General features: G+C 40.4%; 1 protein-coding gene across 3 annotated transcripts in view; it reads right to left on the bottom strand.

The window, feature by feature from the left end:
* Positions 1 to 27,454, bottom strand: part of LOC143022695 (ATP-binding cassette sub-family C member 5-like) — a 285,549-nt gene that overhangs the window by 148,089 nt on the left and 110,006 nt on the right. For all 3 annotated transcript variants that reach the window (XM_076181025.1, XM_076181024.1, XM_076181026.1), the window contains 2 exons: positions 21,184 to 21,346; positions 697 to 911 (listed from right to left, as the gene is read on the bottom strand). In XM_076181025.1, the coding sequence (XP_076037140.1) occupies positions 697 to 911; positions 21,184 to 21,346 (378 nt within the window). The remainder of the gene's footprint in view (positions 1 to 696; positions 912 to 21,183; positions 21,347 to 27,454) is intronic.

The raw sequence follows: 27,454 nt of genomic DNA, 5'->3' as shown, positions 1-27,454 counted from the left end.
CCTGAGTACCTTCCAGCTACACTCCCAAACTCACAGTTGCCTTTCCCTTTCATTTTAGTTTCACTCAAAGCCAGCACATCCATCTTTCTTCTCACAAACATACTGCCTATCTCTTCCCTTTTACTCTCATCTGTACCACATCCATGCACATTAAAAGACCCCAACCTTAGGGTACTGGTTGGAAAATTCCCAGGTCCTCTTATGCCTTTACTTCTTTTTTTTAGGAATGTCCCCTGTGGGGCTACAGGTAGTAGGATTCCTAATCCCATCCCCCATCCCGTTTTTGTCGCCTTTTACGATTCAAGTGGAAAGACTTGGTGGTAGCATTCTCTTCCCCCACCACAGGGTAGGCGAAAAAAGGAAATGAATATTCAGAGAAATGGTACAGGACAGTAACAAGGGGTTGGGGGCCAGCATAACGGAGGGATAGTCGTAGTATAAAAGTGTCATTATTTCTCTATAAACAGAGTTTTCCTCTATCACAGACAAAATAATGTGTGGCTCTGGTCCATAGGGGTGCCTCATATAGACCCTAAAGTATCAACTGCATAATACTTTTGCCACAATAACAGGCAACCAATACCCCATAATATATTTAAAGTGGTCACTGGAATTCTATGGGTTGGAAAAAGCATAACTGTAGTCTGAAAACTATGGCTACTGTTGTACTATTGGGTAACTATTATGTCAACTTACATCTCCACACAGAGCTGATACCAGTGAGCTCTTCCCTGCTCCAACACTGCCACATATACCAATTAGTTTATTACGTTCCACACTGAGGTTGATAGTGAAAAGTGTCTCGATCAACTTCACTTTTTGCTCTTCTTGGTTGGCACTGTTTCTCTCTTCAGCCCCCTTGCATTTCTGTAATTCAGGCTTTACAACTTCACCATTTACCTCACCATTTCCTGTTGAAAAAAAAAATTATATAGCTCAACATTTTCATCTGAAAAACTGGCTAAAATTTGCTTCTGCATTTTCTAATGAAAATTTTATTAAACCTACATTTCTTTACAAATAGGATGAGGGAATCATATGAGAGGTGCAAAGAAAAGAGAAGAGAAGTAAAGCATAAGACAAAGGAGGTAAAGAGGAGAGCAGATGTGAAGTGGGGTAAGAGTATGACAGAAAATTTTGAAAGTGATAATAAGATGTTTTGGAAAGAAATTAAGAGAGAAAGAGGAGGTGGATCAAGTAGAGAAGAAAAGTTAAAAGGTGCAGATGGAGAGATGATAATGGAAGAGAAGGCAGTACAAGGAAGATGGGTACAGTATTTTAGGAAGTTGCTAAATGTGAAGGAGGATAGGTAGGGAAAGGTAGTTGCAGTGGGAAGTGCTAAGAAAATGACCATGATGAGTGAGGAAAATGGAGGAGAAATAAGAATGAAGTGAAGGCAGTTTTTAAGATAATGAGAGCAGGTAAGGCACCTGGTCTGGATGGAGGTCATGCAAAATGTCTGAAAAAAGGAGGTACAGTGATGGTGGACTGGTTGGTGAGGTTATTAAATGTTTGTTTACAAGAGGGTAGAGTGCTGGAGGACAGGGGAAAAAGGGACAAGTGTGAGTGTAGTAGTTTGAGAGGGGTCAGCTTGTTAAGCATAGTTGGGAAGACTTATGGAAGGGTCTTGATTGAGAGGATTAGAAGAGGAGCAGAGTAATTGGTGAGGAACAGTGTGGGTTTAGGACAGGTAGAGGTTGCATAGATCAGATTTCTGTGCCAAGACAGATATGTCAAAAAGCTATAGGAAAAGGTAAGGATGCTTTCTGGACTTTTATGGATCTGGAAAAGGCTTATGACAAGGTAGACAGGAGGGTACTGTGGGAGGTATTGCAGATATATGGGATAGGAGGGAAGCTTCTAGGAGCTGTCAAGAGTTTTTATGAGAGTAGTAGAGTGTGTGTCAGGATTAGAAATGGAGAGAGTGGGTGGTTTGAAGTAAAGGTGGGACTTCGTCAGGGATGTGTTATGTCACCCTGGCTGTTCAATCTATACATAGATGGGGTGGTGCAAGAGGTAAATGCAAGGGCGGTAGGTCATGGATTGGAGATGGTTAAAGAAACTGGAGAAAAGTGGTCAATAAGCCAGTTATTGTTTGTGGACAACACTGCGCTTGTAGCAGGATCAGAGGAGGGATTGAGGAAGTTAGTGACAAAGTTTGGGAAAGTGTGTGAAAAAAGGAAGTTGAAGATAAATATGGGCAATAGTAAGGTGATGAGATGTACAAGGGGTGAAAGTGGTAGTAGACTGGAAGTGAGTATTATGGGAGAGTGGATAGTTTTAGATACTTGGGTGCGAATGTGGCAGGAACAGGAGGAGTGGAGGTGGAGGTAGAATGTAGATTGAGAGAAGCGAGTAAATGCCTTGGTGGATTAAAAAGTGTAATGAGAAATAGACATTTGGGAATGGACACTATGAGGAGATTGTATGAAGGAGTGATTGTGCCAACAGCACTGTAAGGGGCAGAAACATGGAACATAAGAGAGGAAGAGAGGAGTTTGAGTGTATTTCAGATGAGGCATCTCAGAAACAACTTTGCCAACTGCGTAGTTAATGAATGGAATAAACTTCCTGCACAGGTAGTGCAATGTAGTTCAGTTTGAAGCTTTAAGAATCATTTAGATAAATACCTAAGTAAGATGCTGTAATGATTATAATTTATCTTATATTATTTGTTTTTGTTTTGTTATCATTTGTCTGTCTGATTTTCATTTATTATTAGTTATATGTCAATTTATCATTATTTACTATTTACCTGTTTGTTTATTATTTAACTATACCTATGCATTTATTTATGTATTTTATTTGTTATTTACATTATTATAGTTTTTATTTATTATTTTATTAATATGATTTTTTTTCACATCTGACCTAGATATGGATCAAAAGGTCTCCTGTCGGCATGCTCCGCCTTTGTAATCCTTTGTAAGTATGATACGAATTACTAGGATGGATAGAGTGAGAAATGAGGAGGTGGGGAGGAGAATGGGGGGTGGATAGGGAGTTGGGAGATAGGGTGGATGAAAGAGTATTGGGATGGTTTGGACACATGGAAAAAATGAGTGAAGAAAGACTAATAAAAGAGGTGTGGAAGGCCGATGTGGATGCAGTGAACATAAGGGGGCAACCTAGGATGAGATGGATGGATGTGGTAAAAGGGGCTTTGGGGAAGAGGGGAATGTCTGTTGAGGAAGGATGGGAGAGGACAGAAGATGGGTGAATGGAAAATGGTTGTATATGGATGATGCTGTGATCCATGAGGTGGAATGGGTGGGGGATGGGGGTGAGGGAGTATGTGTGAGAAAATTTTGATGCACCCTGAAGGGATTTCTCCCCGTCCTCTCCTTCTCTGCATGAAGGGACGGAGAGGGGGTGGTCACTGATTTAATGAAGCAGCCTTGCTGTGGATGTGTTGTCTTGTATTTACCTAGTTGTATTATATGGGAAGGGAGCTATGATTGTGATGACCCATCTTTGTATCTTTCAGCATCAAGTCTTTTCTTAAAATCTTGAAAAGTGTTTGCACACACTGTTTCTTTGTCTAATTTCTTCAAGGTATCTATCACTCTGTGTGGGAAACTATTGTTTTTCAGATCTCTTCTGTAATTATCTTTTTTGCGTTTCTTTTTGTGTCCTCTTGTTTTTCCATTGTCCCATTTCAATAAATCATTCTTATCTAAGATTTCCATTCCCTTCATAATTCTATAGATAGTTAGTTGGTCTCCTCTTTCCCTTCTTTGTTCCAGAGTTGGTAATTCTAATTTGGACAGTCTTTGTTTATATGTCATTTTGGAAAGAGTGCCAGTTTTGTTGTTGCTCTTTGTATTCTTTCTAATTTCTTTATATTCTTTTTGGTACTGGGTGTCCATAGTGTTGCTGCATACTCAAGTTTTGGTCTTATTAGAGTAGTTAAATTTTTTTTATCATTTCCTTATCCAAATAGACAAATGTCACTTTTATTGACCTCAATGAATTGTAGGTTTCTCCGACTATTATATCAATATGTTTGTCCGGTGTCATATCTTTGCTGATCATCACTCTAAGGTCTTTTTCTGAATTTACTTTTTTGGGTAAAAGTAAGGTGATGAGATGTACAAGGGGTGAAAGTGGCACCAGACTGGAAGTGAGCATTAAGGGGAGCGACTGGAGGAAGTGGATAGTATACTTGGGTGCAAATGTGGCAGGAAAAGGTGGAGTGGAGGTAGAATGTAGATTGAGAGAAGTGAGTAAATGCCTTGGTGGATTAAAAAGTGTAATGAGGAATAGACATTTGTGAATGGATGCTAAGAGGAGATTGTATTTACCTAGTTGTATTTTGCGGGAAGGGGAGCTATGCTCGTGATGTCCCGCCTTTGTATCTTGCAGTGTCTAGTTTGTTTTTAAACTCATGAATGGTTTTTGCGCATACTATTCCATTGTCCAGTTTGTTCCAAGTGTCCAAAACTCTATGAGGAAAACTGTTTTTCTTCAGTTCTCTTCTATAGCTATGTTTTTTTATTTTCTTTCCATGTCCTCTTGTGTTTCTTTTGTCCCAGTTAAGTAAGTTCTCACTATCGAGTACCTCTGTGCCTTTCATGATTCTGTAGATGGTCAATAGGTCACCTCTCTCTCTTCTTTGCTCCAGTGTCGGTAACTCCAGTTTAGCCAATCTCTCCTCGTATGATAGGTTTGCAAGTGCAGGTGCCATTTTTGTAGCTGCTCTTTGGATTCTTTCTATTTTCTTTATATTCTTTTTGGTACTGGGGGACCACAATGTCGCTGCATACTCTAATCTAGGCCTTATCAATGTAACCAATATTTTTTTCATCATGTCTTCGTCCAAGTATGTAAACGCCACTTTTATTGATCTTAGCAAGTTGTAAGTCTCCCCGACAATTTTGTTAATCTGTATATCATAGGACAAGTCGTTCGTGATAATTACTCCCAAATCTTTTTCAGATCCTACTATCTTTACTTCTTTGGTTCCAATTGTATATTTTCCTGATATTCTGTTTTTGCTTTTTCCAAACTCCATTATGCTACACTTCTTAGTATTAAAGTCCACTTCCCATTTCTGACTCCAGTTCCATACCCTATTTAGGTCTTCTTGCAGTGCTTCACAGTCCTCATCAATTTCTATTTTCCTTAGCAGTTTGGCGTCATCGGCAAAGAAGCTCATGTAGCAGTTCACGTCCTCATCCATGTCATTCATATAGATAGCAAACATTATTGGTGCCAGCACAGATCCTTGCGGTACTCCACTGATCACCTCTTTCCAGTCTGAATATTTTTCTCTGAGCACTACTCTCATCTTTCTACCAGTCAGAAAGTCCTCTATCCATTTTAGTAGGTTTCCCTGTATTCCTCCTATGTGTTCCAGCTTTTTTAGTAGTTTTCTGTGTGGTACTTTGTCAAAGGCTTTTTGCAAGTCTAGGAATGCACAATCAGCCCATCCATTTCTTTCTTGCACTATGTCAATTAGTCTTGAGTAAAAGCATATTAAGTTTGTGGAGCATGATCTTCCTTGTCTGAATCCGAATTGTCTTGGGTTTAATATGTCATTGTCTTCCAGATGTTTTACCCATCTATTCTTGATTATTTTCTCACAAATTTTGGCTATGGTGCTTGTTAGTGATACTGGCCTATAGTTGGTGGGTTCTTCTTTGTTTCCTCCTTTGTGTATTGGTACAATGTTAGCGTTTTTCCAGTCCTCGGATATCTTTCCTTCTTTGAGTGAGCTGTTTATTAAGATGTGTATTTTGTCTGTTAGTTCTTCTTTGCACTCCTTTAGAATCCAATTTGCAATACCGTCCGGGCCATGTGATTTTCTGACATCCAGCCTTGATAAATGTTCTGATATTTCCTTTAGTGATGCTGTAAACTCATTCATGAGGGGAGATTTCTTGTTTTTATCTATGTCACAATTTGGTATTTTCTCTCTGGTGAAAACAGATTTAAAGTGATTGTTCATGACTTCGGCCATCTCTAAATCTTCTGTGTATTCTATGTTTCCTTGGCATAGTTTCACCAATTCCTGTTTGTTTTTAAGTTTACCATTCACATACCGATAGAATAGTTTGGGTTGCTCTTTGCATTTGTCTATAATATCCTTCTCATGGTTCCTTTTCTCCTCTCTTCTCACATTAACATACTCATTTCTATAGTTAACATAAATTTGCCATTTGCTTTGTTTTTTGTCTTTTCTCCACTTTTTCCAAGCTTTGTCCCTTCTGTCTTTTGCCTCACTGCATCTTTTGTTGAACCAACATTTAATGTACTCTCTCTCTCGCTTTTGTCTTGGTACATGCCTGTTTACCCCTTCATTGTAGTTTTCCATCAATATATTCCATTTCTCTTCCACTGTTGTTTCTTCCCTGTAAAATATTTCCCAGTTTGCATTCCGGAAGAATGTCTTTAGTTTTGTAAAGTCTGTTTTGTTGTACCTCAGTCTTCCTTTCCTATGTTTTTCGTTCCTCTCTATGTCCATTTCTTCCTTTAGTATAGTTTCGATGAGTACATGGTCACTCTTTCCAATTGGTGTCTCATACTGGACTTTATGCACTATTTCAGGCTCTGTTGTAAATATTAGATCTAGTTTCGATGGCTCTTCATTATTTCTGTACCTTGTGTTTTCACGGACCCATTGGGTCATTGTGTACTCCATGGTCATATCTAGCAGTACATTGCCCCACGAGTCATCTCCTCCTTGCACTGTCATGCTGTCCCAACAAATTTCTTTGCAATTGAAGTCCCCCATAACTACCAGATTACCCTTACCCATTAGTATCTCATTGAGTGATTTTCTTGTATCATCTAGCATTTTTGTATGTTCACACAAAGCAACACGCTCGTCGAAGCAACACCGCCCGTCGTCGCTGTCGTCGCGCGACCAAGAAGAAGAGGATTTACGACGAAAAAGGAAAACCTGGTTTGTACTGTAGGGGTGGGGAGTGAACGTGAGTGCCCGAAATGGTATCTATGCAGTGCTAGTTAATTGTGTTAACTCGAAATTAGCAAAAATGAATGAAAACGACTCGAAAGCCAGTTGCGAATCAGAGCCATCTGGCGGCAATCCACTGAACCGCGATGTAAACAATCAACAAAGCACGTGTTATGACAATGATTTCTTAGGGTTTGGTAAGTACGAAAGAAAGAACTTAAGTAGATTATTAGAGATAGAGAGAGAGATGAGCAAAAATAGGACTCGGTGGGAAAATGAAATCATGGACTTAAGAAAAGAGGTCATTGGTTTAATAGATTGTTTAACTAAGACTAACCATGAAATTTCTGACCTGAGAAAAGCTAACTTGGATCTTACAAACGAAATTAAAGAAATGAAAAGAGACATAAATGAACTGAAGAATGATAATGAAAAGAAGAAAACTAATGATAATAACAATAGCGAAAATCTAAAGCAGGAAGTGAACAACAAATTACAAGAATTGACACAAAAGATCGAAGAAAACTTAGGTGGGGACAGTATCCAGGAAATTAAGAAGTGGAAAGAAAATATTGAAAATAAAGAAATTGCTTTCAAAGAAATAGTCAAACAGCAAATGCAAGATAATGCAAAAGACACAATCATTCAAGTGATTAACGAAAAAGCAAATTGGGTCAGGGACACAGTAGATAGGAAGAAATGTATTGTGGTTTATGGGCTTAAAGAAAAACAAGGATTGGCGAGGTACATGAGAGAAAAAGAAGAAAAAGAGACAGCAGTAGAAATCCTTAATGAAATTCAGGGGGGAGACAGTGATTCAGGCACAGACCTAGAAGAGACTTACAGAATTGGTCGCTATACTAAGGATAGGAATCGACCTCTAAAGATAAAACTAAGGTCACAAGTGGTAGTAGAAGACATATTTGAAAAAGTAGGTAACTTGGCAAAGAGTGAAAAATACAATAAGATATGGATAAAAAGAGAAATGAGTACTGAGGAATTAGAAAAAGAAAGGGCACTAAGAGAAGAAGCAAAGGAAAAAAACTTGAAAACATCGGAGACAGAATGCAAAGAATTCCAGTGGAGAGTAATAGACTTGAGATTAAGACAATGGCGCTTCAAAACGAACAAAACAAGGGAAGAAGAAACCAGGGAGAAGGAAGAAAATTAAAAGTGGCCTATACCAACATTGACGGACTAATTTCGGGACTGAACGAACTCAATGATTATCTGTTAGAAGCAAAACCAGACATAATGGGAATTGTAGAGACTAAACTAAGAGGTGAAATACCATCCACTGTTATCGGACAAGGTTTATACAACTACTGGATAAAAAACAGGGACAAGAAACAGGGAGGGGGAATCATGTTCTTGGCCAAGAAAGACCTAAAGGTGACAAAAATTGCAGAGGGCAAAGATAATGCTGAATTGATCATGATAAAAGTCGAAGGCAAGAATATGAAAAGTAGAAAGTTTGTGGTGACTTATGTGCCTCCAAAAACAAGCGCTTGGAAAGAAATCGATGAAGGAGTGATTGTGCCAACAGCACTGTATGGGGCAGAAACATGGAACATAAGAGAGGAAGAGAGGAGTTTGAATGTGTTTGAGATGAGGTGTCTGAGAAGTATGATGGGGGTTACTAGGCTAGATAGAGAAATGAGGAGGTGAGGAGGAGAACAGGGGTGGAAAGGGAGTTGGGAGATATGGTTAATGAAAGAGTATTAGGATGGTTTGGACACATGGAAAGAATGAGTGAAGAAGATTAGTAAAAGAGGTATGGAAGGCAGATGTGGAGGGAGTGAACATAAGGGGATGTCCTAGGATGAGATGGATTGATAGGGTGAAGGGGGCTTTGGGGAAGAGGGGAATGTCTGTTGAGGAAGGACGGGAGAGGACAGAAGACAGGGGTGAATGGAGAATGGTTGTATATGGATGAGGTTGTGATGCATGAGGTGGAATTGGTGGGGGGATAGGGGGTGAGGTAGTATGTGTGAGCAAAATTTTATGCAGCGCGAAGGGATTTCTATCCGCCTTCCCCTTTTCTGCATGTGGGGATGGAGGGGGGGAGGTCACCGATTTAATGAAGTGGTCCTGCTGTGGATGTGCTGTGACTTGTGACACTGCCTCTGACCCAGGGCAGTGGACAAGGTGCAGGGATGACCCGTCATCCAGGAGGTGCTAAGATAAGGAGGGTGGAGGGGAGTGGAGTATACTTAGGGATGGAATGGGTGGGAATGATTTTATGCCTTTTCCTTTTTGGCTACCTTCCTTGTAAGGGGGAAAAAGCCTTGGTATATGTATGTATGTACAGACGCTCCTCAACTTACGTTTTAGTTACGTTCCGAACGGCCGAACATAATGTGAAAATGAACGTAAGTTGTTACTGTACGTTCCAGTAATGTATGACCGTTCATACTGTACTATACATCCATAAATTCTATTACCGTATCTTATAAAACACCCCTAAATCATTAATTATAAACATAACATTGTAAAATAATAACATTAATTTCAAATAAATTAAATTCAAGCAGCATAAAGTGAGATGGTGGAGGAGAAGGAGGAGGGGGAGGGGGAGGAGGAGGAGGCAAGGCACGTTCAGTCTGTCGTTTGTACCATGTAAACAATGGACGCAGCGTCATGTGTAAGTATCGTTTGAACGTCTCGTACTACGGAAGATAGATAGGTAGATAGACTTTATTTGGCAATGAATCAATGTACATGAAGTGCAAATAATGACAAGTACACATAGTTCGGAATAATAAATGCAAATTGCCGAGGATAACACAAAAAGCATGTATGCTTATTTCCATTGTGGTCCTCATCAGATTGTTATTCTACACTAAGTCACACAGACAACATACGTAGGGGGTTAAGGGGACCAGAGACAATCATGAGTAATACCAGTCAGTACACATATGACACATAAACATTGTTATAGTTTTGCTAATATTACTAAAATGTTTGTACACATAGGAATATTGAGACCAAAAATTTGAGCACCAACACAAAAAGGAACATTGCATTAAGCCAGTGGTTCCCAAACTGTGGGTAAATTACCCCCCTGGGGGGGGAGATAACAAATTTCGGGGGTAATGGAGGGCTGACAAAAAAATTAAAAATAAAATAGAATAAAATAAAATCAAGAAAACATCATGGTACCCGGCATTAGGATTAAGGTTAACTTAGTACGTATAATTGTAAAACTGAAAAAAAAGGTTGGGAACCACTGCATTAAGCAAAGGAACTCAAAAACAAAATTTATACAATTTTGTTTTTTACAGTCAGTTCAAACGTAAAATTGAAAAAACGTAAAACGAATGAACGTAAGTAGAGGAGCGTCTGTATATACTTTTTTTTTACCTCTTCTCACCAATCTCTCGATATTCTGTTTTTACTTTTTCCAAATTCCATTATACTGCATTTCTTGATATTGAATTTCCCTTCCCACTTTTGAGTCCATTTCCAGATCTTGTCAAAGTCTTGTTGTAATGAGTTGCAATCCTTCTCCGTCCTTACTTTCTTTAGTATTTTTGTGTCGTCTGCAAAGAAATGCATATAACACTCTACTACTTGATCCATGTCATTTATATATATGGCAAACATGATCAGGGCCAGTACTGATCCCTGCGGGACACCACTTATCATTTCTTCCCAATTTGAGAATTTATCTCTAACTACTACTCTCATTTTCCTCCCAGTCAGGAAGTCTTTCATCCATTCCAATGATTTTCCTCTGATGCCACCTATTGACTCAATTTTCCTTATTAGTTTCTTGTGTGGTACCTTATCAAATGCCTTTTGTAGGTCCAGAAAGGCACAGTCTGCCCAACCATTTCTCTCTTGTATTATATCTATTAATCTTGAGTAGAAGCAGATCAAGTTTGTTGTACATAACATAAGAACATAAGAATGAAGGAGACTGCAAGAGACCATAAGGCCTACACTAGGCAGCTCCATATTCATAACTACCTGTCATCCCCATCCATAAAGTTGTCTAACCGTTTCTTAAAACAACTAATAATTTCAGCACTTACTACATGGTTACGAAGTTTATTCCATTCATCGACCACCCTATTAGTAAACCAATTTTTGTCTATTTCCTTCTTAAATCTAAATTTGTCCAGTTTATAACCATTATCGCGAGTTTTGCCCTGTTATTTTATTATGATGACCTTGTTTGCATCACCCTTGTTAAAGCCTTTGATCCACTTGAACACCTCTATTAGATCACCCTGCACTCTGTGTCTTTCCAGAGAGTGTAAATTAAGGTGCCTAAGCCTCTCTTTGTAAGACAAATTTCTGAGTCCATGTATCATTTTGGTCATTGTTCTCTGTGCTGATTCTAGTGAATTAATGTCCATTCTGTAGGACAGAGACCAAAACTGTACCGCATAGTCAAGGATGGATCTAACTATCGCTAGATAGAGTTTAATAATTATCTCTGCACTTCTATTTGTTACCGTCCTAGCAATGAAACCTACTGCTCTGTTAGCTTTATTCCTGGTGCTAATGCACTGTTTTCTGGTTTTAAGGTCCGGACTCACTAGAACTCCCAAGTCTCTCTTGCACTCAGTTTTCTCTAAAATCGTGTTATCTAAGCTGTATCTATTTTCGGGGTTGTGTAGCCCTATGTTTAACATGCTACACTTACGAGATATTGAAGTTCATTTGCCATTTCACCGACCATGTGAACAATTTGTTAAGATCATCCTGCAGAATTTCTGCGTCGTCTCCTGACCTAATTAGGCGTCCTACCTTAGTGTCGTCTGCAAACTTACTAACATCACTATTTATCCCGTCGTCTAAGTCGTTTATGTACATAATGAACAACAAGGGACAACATTGCCCCACCTAGATTTTACTCCATTTATGGTGACCCGCAGTTTTCTGTTACTAATCCAAGTTCTAATCCATTCTAACACTTTTCCTCCTACGCCATGGGCTTTGATTTTATTTAGCAGTCTCTGGTGTGGCACCTGGTCGAACGCTTTGCTAAAGTAAAGGTAAATAATATTGTAATTATCACTGTTATCTGACGCCTTATATACTTAAGTGTAAAAGGATAGAAGATTAGTCACACATGACTTACCCTTGGAGATCTTCCTTGTCTGAATCCAAATTGATTTGGATTCAGTATAGTTTTTTTCTTCCAACTGTTTAACCCATCTATTTTTGATGACCTTTTCACAGATTTTTGCTACTGTGCTTGTCAGGGAGACTGGTCTGTAATTTGATGGATTTTCCTTGTTTCCTCCCTTATAAATCGGTACAATGTTTGCATTCTTCCAGTCCTGTGGCACCTTTCCTTCTTGAAGTGAGAACTTAATTATATTGTATATTTCATCTGTTAATTCCTCCATGCATTTTTTCAGTATCCAATTTGCAATTTCATCTGGACCATGTGATTTTCTGACATCAAGGGTTTTGATTTGGTTGCTGATTTCCTTCTGTGTTACAATTAGTTCTTTCATTGAAGGGGATATCTCTCTATTTCCTCACAGTTAGGTGAGTTTTCTATTGTGAATACTGATTTGAAGTGGTTGTTCATAATTTCAGCCATTTCCAGTTCTTCTGTATAAAATGAAGATACAAAGACATTTACATTCTGGTCACAGTGAATACATTTCTCCCTTCTCCCTTCACCGTATCTTTGTAAACAATTAGGCCTGCTTTCTAATTTGTTTGTTTGTGAATCGCTAAATAGCGGGTTCAGAGCATTCATTCTGGCACATCTTGCTTTGACTGTGTGTGCACGTCTTGTTTCTCTCAATCCACAGTTTACCTCCACCACTCCTCCCTTTCATGCCACATGTAACCCCAAATACCTAAAACTATCCACTTCCTCCAGCCTCTCTCCTTTTACACTTGCTTCCAACTCACTGCCAACTCACCTTTAATTCCAAATAGTTCTAAATAACAATAAATTTTGCCTAGAGTTTCAAAGATTGGAAATCTGCAACCACTCAGTGGTTTGCAATAATCCTTAGGCTATCTCATAGCCTTCACTAGGAAGAAATAATGTACTATTTACCTAATTGTAGTATAGGATTATAGGTATTTTCATGGGGGATCTTGTCTTTGCACTTACAATGGTCAAAATAAACTTTAATTCATTTATGTTATTTGCCTGTATTATTTCTTTGGAGAGGACTTATGGCAGGGTAGGCAGGAAAGCAGTGTAGTAGGTATTGCAGATGTGTGGGATTGAGGTGAACCTGTTAAGGGCAGTCAAAAGTTTTTACAAGAGTAGTAGAGCCTGCAGTAGTGTAGGATAAGAGTGGCATTAGTGGGAGTGGATGCATGCATTTGACTTGGCCTCCCTTGTAAGGGGGAAGAAGTGCCTTGGTTGTGCCTAGTTGTATTTTGCGGAAAGGGGAGATACGCTTGTGGTGTCCTGCCTTTGTATCTCACGGTGTCTAGTTTGCTCTTAAACTCATGAATGGTTTTTGTGCACACTATTTCATTGTCCAGTTTGTTACAAGTCTCCACCACTCTATGTGGAAAACTATTTTTCTTCATATCTCTTCTGTAGCTATGTTTTTTTATTTTCTTTCCATGTCCTCTTGTGATTCTCTTGTCCCCGTTTAACAAGTCCTCTCTATTGAGTATTTCTGTGCCCTTGACGATTCTATAGATGGTCAGTAGGTCACCTCTCTCTCTTCTTTGCTCCAGAGTCAGTAACTCCAGTTTAGCCAATCTCTCCTCATATGACAAGTTTGCAAGTGCAGATGCCATTTTTGTGGCTGCTCTCTGGATTCTTTTTATTATTTTTGGTACTGGGTGACCACAATATCACCGCATATTCTAGTCTAGGCCTTATCAGTGTGACCAATTTACCTAGCTGTATTATACAGGAAGGGGAGCTATATTCATAGTGACCAGTCTTTGTATCTTTCAGCATCTAGTGTTCTTTAATTCTTGTATGGTTTTTGCACACACTATTGTTTCATCTAATTTGTTCTATACATCCACCACTCTGTGTGGAAAACTATTTTTTTTTTTTCAGATCTCTTCTATAACTATCTTTTTTGAGTTTCTTTTCGTGTCCTCTTGGTTTTCTTTCATCCCACTTTAATAAGTCTTCTCTGTCAAGAACTTCCATCCCTCTCGTGATTCTGTAATTGGCCAATAGATCTCCTCTTTCTCTTCTTTGTTCCAGGGTTGGTAGTTCCAGTTTAGCCAATCTTTGTTTGTATGTCAATTTTGAAAGTGTTGGTGCCATTTTGGTCATTACTCTTTGGATTTTTTCTAATTTCTTTATATTCTTTTTTGTGCTGGGTATCCACAGTGTCACAGTGTACTCCAATCTTGGTCTTATCAGTGTGACTAATATTTGTTTTACCATTACTTCATCCAAGTGATTAAAAACTACCTTTATTGATCTTAGTAAATTGTAGGTTTCTCCAACTATTTTGTTTATATGTTTATCTGGGAATAAGTCTTTGTTGATAATTACTCTAAGGTCCTTTTCAGAGCTAACTTTCTTTACTTCCTTTGTACCGATTCAATATTGTCCTGATATTCTTTTTTACATTTTCCAAACTCTATTATACTACATATCTTGATATTAAAGTTCACTTCCCACTTTTGGCTCCATTCCCAAACTTTTTCTGTACTTTCTTTAGTAGTTTTGTGTCATCTGCAAAGAAGTTCATATAACATTCTAAACCTTCATCCATGTCATTTATATATATAGCAAACATAATTGGAGCTAATACTGAACTTTTTTGGACTCCATTCATCATTTCTTTCCAGGTTGAGTTTTTATCTCTAAGTACCACCCTCATTTTTTTCCTGTGCAAAAAATCTTACATTCATTTAAATAATTTTCCTTGTACATCTGTTGTTTCGAGTTTTCTTAAAAGCTTTTTGTCAAACTGAAATGGACTGCGAACCACTACAGAAGGACATGAACAAGGTTTGGAAATGGAGTCAGAAGTGGAAAGTGGACTTCAACATTAAGAAATGTAGCATAATGGACTTTGGTAAAAGTAAAAAAGAATATCAAGACAATATAAAATTGGAACTAAGGAGGTAAAGAAAGTGAGATCTGAAAAAGACCTGGGAGTAATTATCTCAAACGGCGACCTGTCCTCTGATAAACAAATAAACAAAATTATTGGAGAATCCTATAACTTGCTATGATCAATAAAAATGGTGTTTACCTATTTAGATGAAGAAATTATTTTAAAAAATATTAGTCTCGTTAATAAGACCTAGACTGGAGTATGCTGCAACATTATGGTCACCCGGTACCAAACAGAATATAAAGAAAATTGAAAGAATCCAGAGAGCAACCACGAAAATGGTCCCAGCACTTTCAAACTTGTCATATGAAGAGAGACTGGCTAAATTGAAGTTACCGACTTTGGAACAAAGAAGAGGGAGAGATGAGGTGACCTACTGACCATCTATTGAATCATGAAATACTTGATAGAGTACTTACTAAATTGGGACAAGAGAAACACAAGAGGACATGGAAAAAAAACTCAAAAATGATAGTTACAGAAGAGATCTGAAGAAGAACAGTTTTCCACACAATGGTGGAAACTTGGAACAAGCTGGATGAAACAACAGTGTTTGCAAAAACCATACACAAACTTAAGAGCAAATTAGGCACTGCAAGATACCACAAGCATAGGTAAATACATTATGGGAAAATGGCCTCCTATGAAATGGCAGAAGCTGCCCTCCCTTCATAGTGCCAGGTAGAATTCATAGGCAATCTTTGGATTGATTGTTTTTTTTTCTCGCTCTGAAATGGAGAGATCATATGAAAGCTACTTGTGACTTCATCACAACTACAAGGGCAAAGGCATGGTTCTCAAATCAATACTATTTAGAAGACACAATGAGCTGCATGCTGCTATCTCTAAATTGAAGTGTCCTAAGACTTAACCTCTTCACTCCAGGGCACATCACATGTCTGGCAGCATTAGCTGCCCGACGTGTGATGTTGCGTCATAATAATCGCATTATAAAAAATAAAGTCAGTGCTCAATTGTTCGTTCTCTTTCACCCGTGAATTTTGATAACCATAGAAAATATGATAAAGCCAGTTTAGAGAGAATGGAGGTTACGTAGGTACTACAATAAATATAATCAAGACGCCGACGTCGGCATCATCGTGTACCCACTTGCTCCTCAAGACACCTACGTAGGCATCACCGTATGGAAGTGGTTAATATTTTTCCATCCACTGGATGAAGGAATGATCAGTGCTTGATGTGGCTTGCTCAAATACAGGGGTGAGCTAGCTGTGAAGCTGATGGAAGAACTTCACAGCACTTGCAGAACTGACAAATATCTCAACAGCAAATTCATAAACATACATACATATATACATATACCAAGGCTTTTTCCCCCTTACAAGGGAGGTAGCCAAAAAGGAAAAGGCATAAAATCATTCCCACCCATTCCATCCTCCACACCCCTCCACCCTCCCTCTTATCTTAGCACCTCCTGGATGACGGGTCATCCCTGCACCTTGTCCACTGCCCTGGGTCAGAAGCAGTGTCGCAAGACACAGCACATTCACAGCAAGGCCGCTTCATTAAATCGGCGACCCCCCCTCTCCGTCCCCCCATGCATAAAACGAGAAGACGGGGAGAAATCCCTTCAGGCTGCGTCAAATCTTGCTCACACATACTACCTCACCCCCCATCCCCTCAAACATTCCATCTCATGCATCACAACATCATCCATATACAACCATTCTCCATTCACCCCTGTCTTCTGTCCTCTCCCGTCCTTCCTCAACAGACATTCCCCTCTTCCCCAAAGCCCCCTTCACCCCATCCATCCACCTCATCCTAGGAAGTCCCTTCATGTTCACTCCCTCCACATCTGCCTTCCATACCTCTTTTACTAGTCTTTCTTCACTCATTCTTTCCATGTGTCCAAACCATCCTAATACTCTTTCATCAACCCTATCTCCCAACTCCCTTTCCACCCCCGTTCTTCTCCTCACCTCCTCATTTCTCACTCTATCCAGCCTAGTAACCCCCATCATACTTCTCAGACACCTCATCTCAAACACATTCAAACTCCTTCTCTCTTCCTCTCTTATGTTCCATGTTTCTGCCCCATACAGTGCTGTTGGCACAATCACTCCTTCATACAGTCTCCTCTTAGCATCCATTCCCAAATGTCTATTCCTCATTACACTCTTCAATCCACCAAGGCATTTACTCACTTCTCTCAATCTACATTCTACCTCCACCATCACTCCACCTTTTCCTGCCACATTTGCACCCATGTATCTAAATCTATCCACTTCCTCCAGTTGCTCTCCCTTAATGCTCACTTCCAGTCTACTGCCACTTTCACCCCTTGTACATCTCATCACCTTACTTTTACCCACATTTATCTTTAGCTTTCTTCTATCACATACTCTCCCAAACTCTGTCACCAACTTCCTCAGTCCCTCCTCCGATCCTGCCACAAGCGCAGTGTCGTCAGCAAACAACAGCTGGCTCACCTCCCACTTTTCTCCATTTTCTTTAACCATCTCCAATCCCTGACCCACTACCCTTGCATTTACCTCTCGCACTACCCCATCCATGTATAAGTTGAACAGCCAGGGTGACATAACGCATCCTTGATGAAGTCCCACCTTTACCTCGAACCACTCACTCTCTCCATTTCTAATCCTGACACAAGCTCTACTACTCTCATAAAAACTCTTGACAGCTCCTAGAAGCTTTCCTCCTATCCCATATATCTGCATAACCTCCCACAGTGCCTTTCTGTCTACCCTATCTTAAGCCTTTTCCAGATCCATAAAAGCCCAGAAAACATCCTTTCCCTTTCCTATAGCTTTCTCACATGTCTGTCTTACCACAAAGATCTGATCTACACAACCTCTACCCATTCTAAATCCACACTGTTCCTCACCAATTACTCCCTCTGTTCCTCTCCTAATCCTCTCAATCAAGATCCTCCCATAAGCCTTCCCAGCTACACTTAACAAGCTAATCCCTCTGAAACTACTACATTCACACTTGTCCCCTTTTCCCTTGTAAAGTGGAACTATACAGGCACTCCTCCAGTCCTCCGGCACTCTACCCTCTCTCCAACAAACATTAAATAACCTCACCAGCCAGTCCACCATCACTGTACCTCCTTTCTTTAGACATTCTGCATGGCATCCATCCAGACCAGGTGCCTTACCTGCTTTCATAATCTTAACAATTGCCTTCACTTCATCCTTCCATATTTCTCCTCAATTTTCCTCACTCATCACGGTCATTTTCTTAGCATTTCCCACTGCAGCTATCTTTCCCTCCCTATCCTCCTTCACATTTAGCAAGTCCCTAAAATATTCTGCCCATCTTCCCCTTATTGCCTTCTCTTCCATTATTATCTCTCCATCTGCACCTTTTACCATTTCTTCTCTACTTGATTTGCCTCTTCTTCCTCTCTTAATTTCTTTCCAAAACATCTTTTTATTATTTTCAAAGTTTTCTGTCATACTCTTACCCCACTTCACATCTGCTCTTCTCTTTGCCTCCTTTACCTTTTGCTTTACTTCTCTTTTCTTTTCTTTGTACCTCTCATATGACTCCCTCGTCCTATTTTGTAACCAATCTGTGAAAGCTCGCTTCTTCTCTTCTACAACCTTCTTTGTTTCCTCACCCCACCATTCACTACCCTTCCTTCTATTTCCTCCTGTCCTTCTTGTTCCACACACCATCCTTGCACACTTTATGACTCCCTCCTTGAACCATCCCCATTCCTCCTCCACACCTATCTCTACTCTATCCTTCACACACTCCCACTCCTTTTTCAGCTTCTTCTTGTACTCCTACTCCTTTTCCTTTTCATTTAAAGAGTTCACTCTAAGCACCTCCCTACCTTTCGTCCCTTTCCTCTTTCTCCATCTGTCCTCCACTCTCAACTTACCTTCCACCAAAAAATTATCTGATATTCCCCCACCCTTTCCCCTTAACACATGTACATCTTTAACTCTTCCTATCAGTCATATTTACCACTACATAATCCACCAACGCTCTATCTACCACCCTTCCATCCACCACCCTCTCCCATGTGTACTTATGCTTGACTTTCTTCCAAAACACTGTATTTGCTATCATCAACTCTCTTTCTAGACACATTTCCACCATCAACTCTCCACTACGGTTCTCTCCTGGAACTCCACATTTCCCAACCATTCCATCAATTGGATCATTTCCTACCCTAGCATTAAGGTCTCCCAATACAACTACATTGATATCCTCTATGTACTCATTTAAATCTATCCAAAAAGCCTCCCTTTCTTCTACACTCTTCTCACTGCCAGGCCCATATGCACTTACAAAAACCCACATCTCCTTTCCCAGTTTCACCTTCATCCATATTATCCTTGAGGAAACCTCCTTCCACTCCACTACACGTTTACCTATCTCTTCACTTACTAGAATAGCCACCCCTTCCCTCCCTCGCCCTCTCTTCACTCCTGATAACTTCCCACTTACACTCCCAAACTTACACTCACCCTTCCCTTTCAACTTTGTTTCACTCAAAGCCAACACATCCATCTTTCTTCTCACAAACATACTACCTATCTCTTCCCTTTTACTCTCATCTGTACCACATCCATGCACATTAAAAGACCCAAACCTTAGGGTGCTGTTCCGAAAACTCCCAGACCCTCTTATGCCTTTACTTTTTCGTTTAGGAATGTCCCCTGTGGGGCTACAAGGAGAAGGATGCCTAGTCCCACTCCTCATCCCTTTCTTCTCGCCTCTTACAATCCAAGTGGAAATACTTGGTAGCAGTATTCTTTTCCCCCACCACAGGGAATTCCTCCACAGCAGAAAATAAATACTCAGAGAAATGGTACAGGACAGCAGCAAGGGGTTGGGGGACAGCATAACGGAGGGACAGTCGTAGTATAAAAGTGTCATCATTTCTCTATGAAGAGTTCTCCTCTATCATAGACAAAATGATGTGTGGCTCTGGTCCGTAGGGGCGCCCCATATAGACCCTAAAGTATCAACTGCATGCTACTTTGCCACAATAACAAGCAGCCAATAACAAGCATTTTTACAGTTTACTTTGTTATATTCATTTGCAAATGAATGTTTTTGTAATGGCAGAATTTTCTTTTGATACTTCAGCCTGATACAAAATTTCCTTAGGTGCTGGATTTTTTTTTCTCACAATTTGACAAAAAAAAAGGGCATTTTTGTGAATTGTAGGCAAAACTTCTTTGTTTGCCTAATATATATATATATATATATATATATATATATATATATATATATATATATATATATATATATATATATATATATATATATATACAGATAAGAGTTGTGTATGGAGGAAATGGAGGAGTGGGGTGAAAGTAAATGTTTTGGGGGATTGAAAAGCGTCATGAGAAACAAGCATCTGGGAATGGATGCAAAGAGAAGATTATATGAAGTGGTGATTGTGCCTACAATACTGTATGAGGCAGAGACAGTGATGCAAAAATGTGGAGTTTAAATGCACTTGAGATAAAATGTCTGAGAAGGCAAGGGTTACAAGGTTAGATAGAGTGGGAAATGTGGAGGTGAGGAGATGAGCAGTGGTGGAAAACATATTGACATAAAGGGCTGATGAAAGATTATTGGGATGGTTTGGATACATGGAAATAACGGGTGAAAAAAGATTAGCAAAAGAGGTGTGGAAAGCAGAGGTGGATGAGGTGAACTTGAGGGGACGATGGGATGGGAGTGAAAGGGACTTTGAGCAAGAGGGGAATGTCTGTTGAGCAAGGAAAGGAGAAGGCATTGGATACGGGGAGTGGAGGACAGTTGTGTATGGGTGATATTTTGACACAGCCCAAAGGATCTGCATGTATAAAGTTTTAGAGAGAGAGAGAGAAAGAGAGAAGAGAGAGAGAGAGAGAGAGAGAGGAGAGAGGAGAGAGAGGATAGCGGGAGAAGAGAGAGTGGAAGAAGTAGAAAAGAAGATAATGAAAGAATAACAAAAATAAAGAAAAAAGGAGAGATAGAGAGAGACAGAGAGAGGTGGGGATTATAACCTCTGTAAATGAACATTTTCCTCAAAACTGGCTTTTCCCTCTAAATCTCTCCTTTACTACTTTTATGACTCCACCTCTTCAGTAGGATTTTCTTATTTTGTCCTCAAGGATATAACCACTGGCTACTGTCCACAAAGTAAAATTTACAATGTGGCTCCAATCTTTTTCCCATCCTTGTATATTACTGTGTCCTTCCCAAAATAGACATTTTAAATGAGATAATTCTTACCTTTGACCTTAGTATTTTTTCTACGCTGACTTTGTATGCGTCTCTCCTTGAAATCAACATTGTGCACTTCCCAGGCAAAAGTTGCATCTTTGATTTGTATTGCTAAATTGTTGTTCATCATACCATTTGTGTTCTTCACATGTTCTGGTATCTCAAGCAATTTCTAAGAAGAAAATAATTCATGTTACTTTACATAACTTTGTATAGTTTATTTCCCTTGTGAATACACACATGCATACATCAAAAGGACTTTTCCCCCTTATAAGAGGGGTGACTGAGTCAAACCATATACCTACCCTACATGCATCACATACATATACCAATGGCTTTTTCCCCCCTAACAAGGTAGGTAGCAAAAGACAAAAGGCATAAATCCACTTAGCTCCTCCTGGATGATGGGTCATCCCAGCATCTCACCCATTGCCCTGGGTCAGAGGCAATGTAGCAAGTCACATTACATCCACAGCAAGGCCACTTCACTTAATTGGCAAACTCCCCCCCCTCTCAATCCCCTCATGCAGAAAGAGATGGGGAGAAATCCCTTCGGGCTGCATCAAAATGTCATTTGCACATAACCACTCCCTAACCCCCCCACTCACTCCATTTCATGCACCACAGCATCATCTGTACACAACCTTTCTATACTCACTCCTATTTTCTGTCTTCTTACTTCCTTCCTCAACAGATATTCTCCTTTTCCCCAATGCCCCTTTTAACCCATCCATCTCATCCTCAGTCACCCCTTATGTTCATTCCATCCATCTCTGCCTTTCACAGTTCTTTTTCTAATCTTTCTTCACTCATTCTTCCCATGTGTCTAAATCATTCCAATACTTTTCAACCCTATCTCCCATCTACTTCTCTACCACCACTCTCCTCCTCACTTCCTTGTTTCTCACTCTATCCAGCCTAATAAACCCTACAATACTTCTCAGGCATTTCATCTCAACACATTTAAAATCTACCTCTCTTATATTCCATGTTTCTGCCTCATACTGTGCTGTTGGCACAATCACTCCTTCATACAATCTCCCCTTAACATCCATTCCTAAATGTTTATTACTTATTACACTTTTCAACCCCCCAAGGTATTTACTTGCTTTTCTCAATCTATATTCTACCTCCACCTCCATTCCTTCCTTTCCTGCCACATGCTCCCTCAAGTATCTAAAGCTATCCACTTCCTCCAGTCTCTCTTCCTTAATACTCACTGCCAATTTGCTGCCATCCTTTACCCTTGTACATCTCATCACCTTGCATGTTATTGTGGCAAAGTGGCATGCAGTTGATATTTTAGGGTCTATATGGGGTGCCCCTACGGACCAGAGCCACACATCAATTTGGCTGTGATAGAGGAAAACTCTGTTCATAGAGAAATTATGACACTTTTATACTACGACTGTCCCTCCATTATGCTGTCCCCCAACCCCTTGTTACTGTCCTGTACAATTTCTCTGAATATTCATTTTCTTTTTCGCCTCCCTTCCCTGTGGTGGGGGAAAAGAATACTGCCACCAAGTATTTCCACTTGGATCGTAAAGGGCGAGAAGAAAGGGACGGGGAGTGGGACTAGGCATCCTTCTCCTTGTAGCCCCACAGGGGACATTCCTAAAAGAAAAAGTAAAGGCATAAGAGGGTCTGGGAGTTTTCGGAACAGCACCCTAAGGTTTGGGTCTTTTAATGTGCATGGATGTGGTACAGATGAGAGTAAAAGGTAAGAGATAGGTAGTATGTTTGTGAGAAGAAAGATGGATGTGTTGGCTTTGAGTGAAACAAAGTTGAAAGGGAAGGGTGAGTGTAAGTTTGGGAGTGTAAGTGGGAAGTTATCAGGAGTGAAGAGAGGGCGAGGGAGGGAAGGGGTGGCTATACTAGTAAGTGAAGAGATAGGTAAACATGTAGTGGAGTGGAAGGAGGTTTCCTCAAGGATAATATGGATGAGGGTGAAACTGGGAAAGGAGATGTGTGTTTTTGTAAGTGCATATGGGCCTGGCAGTGAGAAGAGTGTAGAAGAAAGGGAGGCTTTTTGGATAGATTTAAATGAGTGCATAGAGGATATCAATGTAGTTGTATTGGGAGACCTTAATGCTAGGGTAGGAAATGATCCAATTGATGGAATGGTTGGGAAATGTGGAGTTCCAGGAGAGAACCGTAGTGGAGAGTTGATGGTGGAAATGTGTCTAGAAAGAGAGTTGATGATAGCCAATACAGTGTTTTGGAAGAAAGTCAAGCATAAGTACACATGGGAGAAGGTGGTGGAGGGAAGGGTGGTAGATAGAGCGTTGATGGACTATGTAGTGGTAAATAGGATTATGATACGAAGAGTTAAGGATGTACATGTGCTAAGGGGAGAGGGTGGGGGAATATCAGATAATTTTTTGGTGGAAGGTAGATGGAGGAAGAGGAAAGGGACAAAAGGTAGGAAGGTGCTTAGAGTGAACTCTTTAAATGAAAAGGAAAAGGAGAAGGAGTACAAGAAGAAGCTGAAGGAGGAGTGGGAGGGAGTGAAGGATAGAGTAGAGGTAGGTGTGGAGGAGGAATGGGGATGGTTCAAGGAGGGAGTCACAAAGTGTGCAAAGATGGTGTGTGGAACAAGAAGGACAGGAGGAAATAGAAGGAAGGGTAGTGAATGGTGGGATGAGGAAACAAAGAAGGTTGTAGAAGAGAAGAAGCGAGCTTACACAGATTGGTTACAAAATAGGACAAGGGAGTCATATGAGAGGTACAAAGAAAAGAAAAGAGAAGTAAAGCAAAAGGTAAAGGAGGCAAAGAGAAGAGCAGATGTGAAGTGGGGTAAGAGTATGACAGAAAACTTTGAAAGTAATAAAAAGATGTTTTGGAAAACAAATTAAGAGAGGAAGAGGAGGCAAATCAAGTAGAGAGGAAAAGGTAAAAGGTGCAGATGGGGAGATGATAATGGAAGAGAAGGCAGTAAGAGGAAGATGGGCAGAATATTTTAGGGACTTGCTAAATGTGAAGGAGGATAGGGAGGGAAAGATAGCTGCAGTGGGAAATGCTAAGAAAATGACCGTGATGAGTGAGGAAAATGGAGGGGAAATAAGGAAGGATAAAGTGAAGGCAATTGTTAAGATGATGAAAGCAGGTAAGGCACCTGGTCTGGATGGATGCCATGCAGAATGTCTAAAGAAAGGAGGTACAGTGATGGTGGACTGGCTGGTGAGGTTATTTAATGTTTGCTGGAGAGAGGGTAGAGTGCCGGAGGACTGGAGGAGTGCCTGTATAGTTCCACTTTACAAGGGAAAAGGGGACAAGTGTGAATGTAGTAGTTTCAGAGGGATTAGCTTGTTAAGTGTAGTTGGGAAGGCTTATGGGAGGATCTTGATTGAGAGGATTAGGTGAGGAACAGAGGGAGTAATTGGTGAGGAACAGTGTGGATTTAGGACAGGTAGAGGTTGTGTAGATCAGATCTTTGTGGTAAGACAGATATGTGAGAAAGCTATAGGAAAGGGAAAGGATGTTTTTTGGGCCTTTATGGATCTGGAAAAGGCTTATGATAGGGTAGACAGAAAGGCACTGTGGGAGGTTTGAGGATATACGGGATAGGAGGAAAACTTCTAGGAGCTGTCAAGAGTTTTTATGAGAGAAGTAGAGCTTGTGTCAGGATTAGAAATGGAGAGAGTGAGTGGTTCGAGGTAAAGGTGGGACTTCGTCAAGGATGCGTTATGTCACCCTGGCTGTTCAACTTATACATGGATGGGGTGGTGCAAGAGGTAAATGCAAGGGTAGTGGGTCAGGGATTGGAGATGGTTAAAGAAAATGGAGAAAAGTGGGAGGTGAGCCAGCTGTTGTTTGTGGACGACACTGCACTTGTGGCAGGATCAGAGGAGGGATTGAGGAAGTTGGTGACAGAGTTTGGGAGAGTGTGTGAAAGAAAAAAGCTGAAGATAAATGTGGGTAAAATTAAGGTGATGAGATGTACAAGGGGTGAAAGTGGCAGTAGTCTGGAAGTGAGCATTAAGGGAGAGCAACTGGAGGAAGTGGATAGTTTTAGATACTTTGGTGCAAATGTGGCAGGAAAAGGTGGAGTGAAGGTGGAGGTAGAATGTAGATTGAGAGAAGCGAGTAAATGCCTTGGTGGATTAAAAAGTGTAATGAGGAATAGACATTTGGAAATGGATGTTAAGAGGAGACTATATGAAGGAGTGATTGTGCCAACAGCACTGTATGGGGCAGAAACATGGAACATAAGAGAGGAAGAGAGAAGGAGTTTGAATGTGTTTGAGATGAGGTGTCTGAGAAGTATGATGGGGGTTACTAGGCTAGATAGAGTGAGAAATGAGGAGGTGAGGAGGAGAACAGGGGTGGAAAGGGGGTTGGGAGATAGGGTTGATGAAAGAGTATTAGGATGGTTTGGACACATGGAAAGAATGAGTGAAGAAAGACTAGTAAAAGAGGTATGGAAGGCAGATGTGGAAGGAGTGAACATGAAGGGACTTCCTAGGATGAGGTGGATGGATGGGGTGAAGGGGGCTTTGGGGAAGAGGGGAATGTCTGTTGAGAAAGGATGGGAGAGGACAGAAGACAGGGGTGAATGGAGAATGGTTGTATATGGATGATGTTGTGATGCATGAGATGGAATGTTTGAGGGGATGGGGGGTGAGGTAGTATGTGTGAGCGAATTTTGACACAGCCCGAAGGGATTTCTCCCCATCTTCTCCTTTATGCATAGGGGGTGGGGGGGGGGTGGGGGGTGGAGAGGGGGGGTCGCCGATTTAATGAAGTGGCCTTGCTGTGGATGTGCTGTGTCTTGCGACACTGCTTCTGACCCAGGGCAGTGGACAAGGTGCAGGGATGACCCATCATCCAGGAGGTGCTAAGATGAGAGGGAGGGTGGAGGGGTGTGGAATGTATTCAGGAATGGAATGGGTGGGAATGATTTTATGCCTTTTCCTTTTTGGCTACCTCCCTTGTAAGGGAGAAAAAGCCTTGGTATATATATGTATCTTTAACTTCCTTCTTTTGCACACTTTCCCAAACTCTGTCATTAACTTCATTAGTCCTTCCTCTGCCCCTGCAACAAATACAGTGTCATCAGCAAACAACAACAGGGTTATCTCCCATTTTTCTCCATTTTCTCTCCCCATATCCAATCCCCTTCCCACTACCTTGCACCACCCCATCCATGTACACATTGAACTGCCATGTTGACATGACACATCCCTAGCAAAGTCCCACTTTTACCTCAAACCACTCACTCTCTCCATTGCTAATTCTAACACAGGCTCTATTACTCTCATTAAAGCTCCTGACTGCTCTTAACACCTTACCTCCTATCCCGTTTATCTGCAATACCTATCACAATGCCTTCCTGTCTACCCTCCCTGTCATAGGCCTTTTCAAAACCCATTAAAGCCCAAAAATTATTCTAACCTTTTCTTAAAGCTGTTTCACATACCTCCCTTACTACAAAAATCTGATCCGTGCAACACTTACCTTTCCTAAACCTACACTGTTCTTCACCAATAACTTCCTCTGTTCCTCTCCTAATCCTCTCAATCAAAACCCTCCCATAAGCCTTCCCAACTGCATTCAACAAACAGATCCCTCTGAAACTACTATACTCACACTTGTCCCCTTTTCCCTTGTTGAACTTACACGCACTCCTCCAGCACTCTACCCTCTTTTAGACAAACATTCAACAACCTCATCACTGTACAACACTCCACATGACACCCATCTATCCCAGGTGCCTTACCTGCTCTCATCATTCTAATAACTATTTTCACCTCATCTTTTCTTATTTCTACCCCATTTTCCTCATTCATCACTGTAATTTTCTTAGCACTTCCCACTGCAACTACCTTTCCCTCCCTATCCTCCTTCATATTTAGCAAATCCCTAAAATACTCTGCCCATCCTATTTTACAACCAATCTGTAAATGCTCATTTCTTCTCTTCTACAACCTTCTTTGCTTCTTCATCCCACCACTCACTACCCTTCCTTCTAATTTTTCCTGTCCTCCTTGTTCCACACATCATTTTTGCACACCTTGTGACTCCCTCCTTAAAACATCCCCATTCCTCCTCCACTCCTAGTTCTACTCTGTCCTTCACTTGTCGTGCTCCTTGTTTACGAATAAATATAAATAAGTATAAGTAAATGGTAGCTGTGGCCAAGATAACTAGAATAACAAGGAACACGAACAAACGTATGTACAAGAAATTATCACTTCACATTTGGTGGTGAATGAGACTAATGTTTCCTAAGTATGTGACTTTTATTATTATGTGATATTAATTTATATTCAAAATA

The sequence above is a fragment of the Oratosquilla oratoria genome, unplaced genomic scaffold, assembly GCF_046742065.1.
Source record: "Oratosquilla oratoria isolate Oo_2021 unplaced genomic scaffold, ASM4674206v1 SCAFFOLD141, whole genome shotgun sequence".
Lineage (NCBI taxonomy): Eukaryota > Metazoa > Arthropoda > Malacostraca > Stomatopoda > Squillidae > Oratosquilla > Oratosquilla oratoria.
Note: the sequence above shows the minus strand (reverse complement) of the source record. Positions and strands in the feature narration are given on the sequence as shown.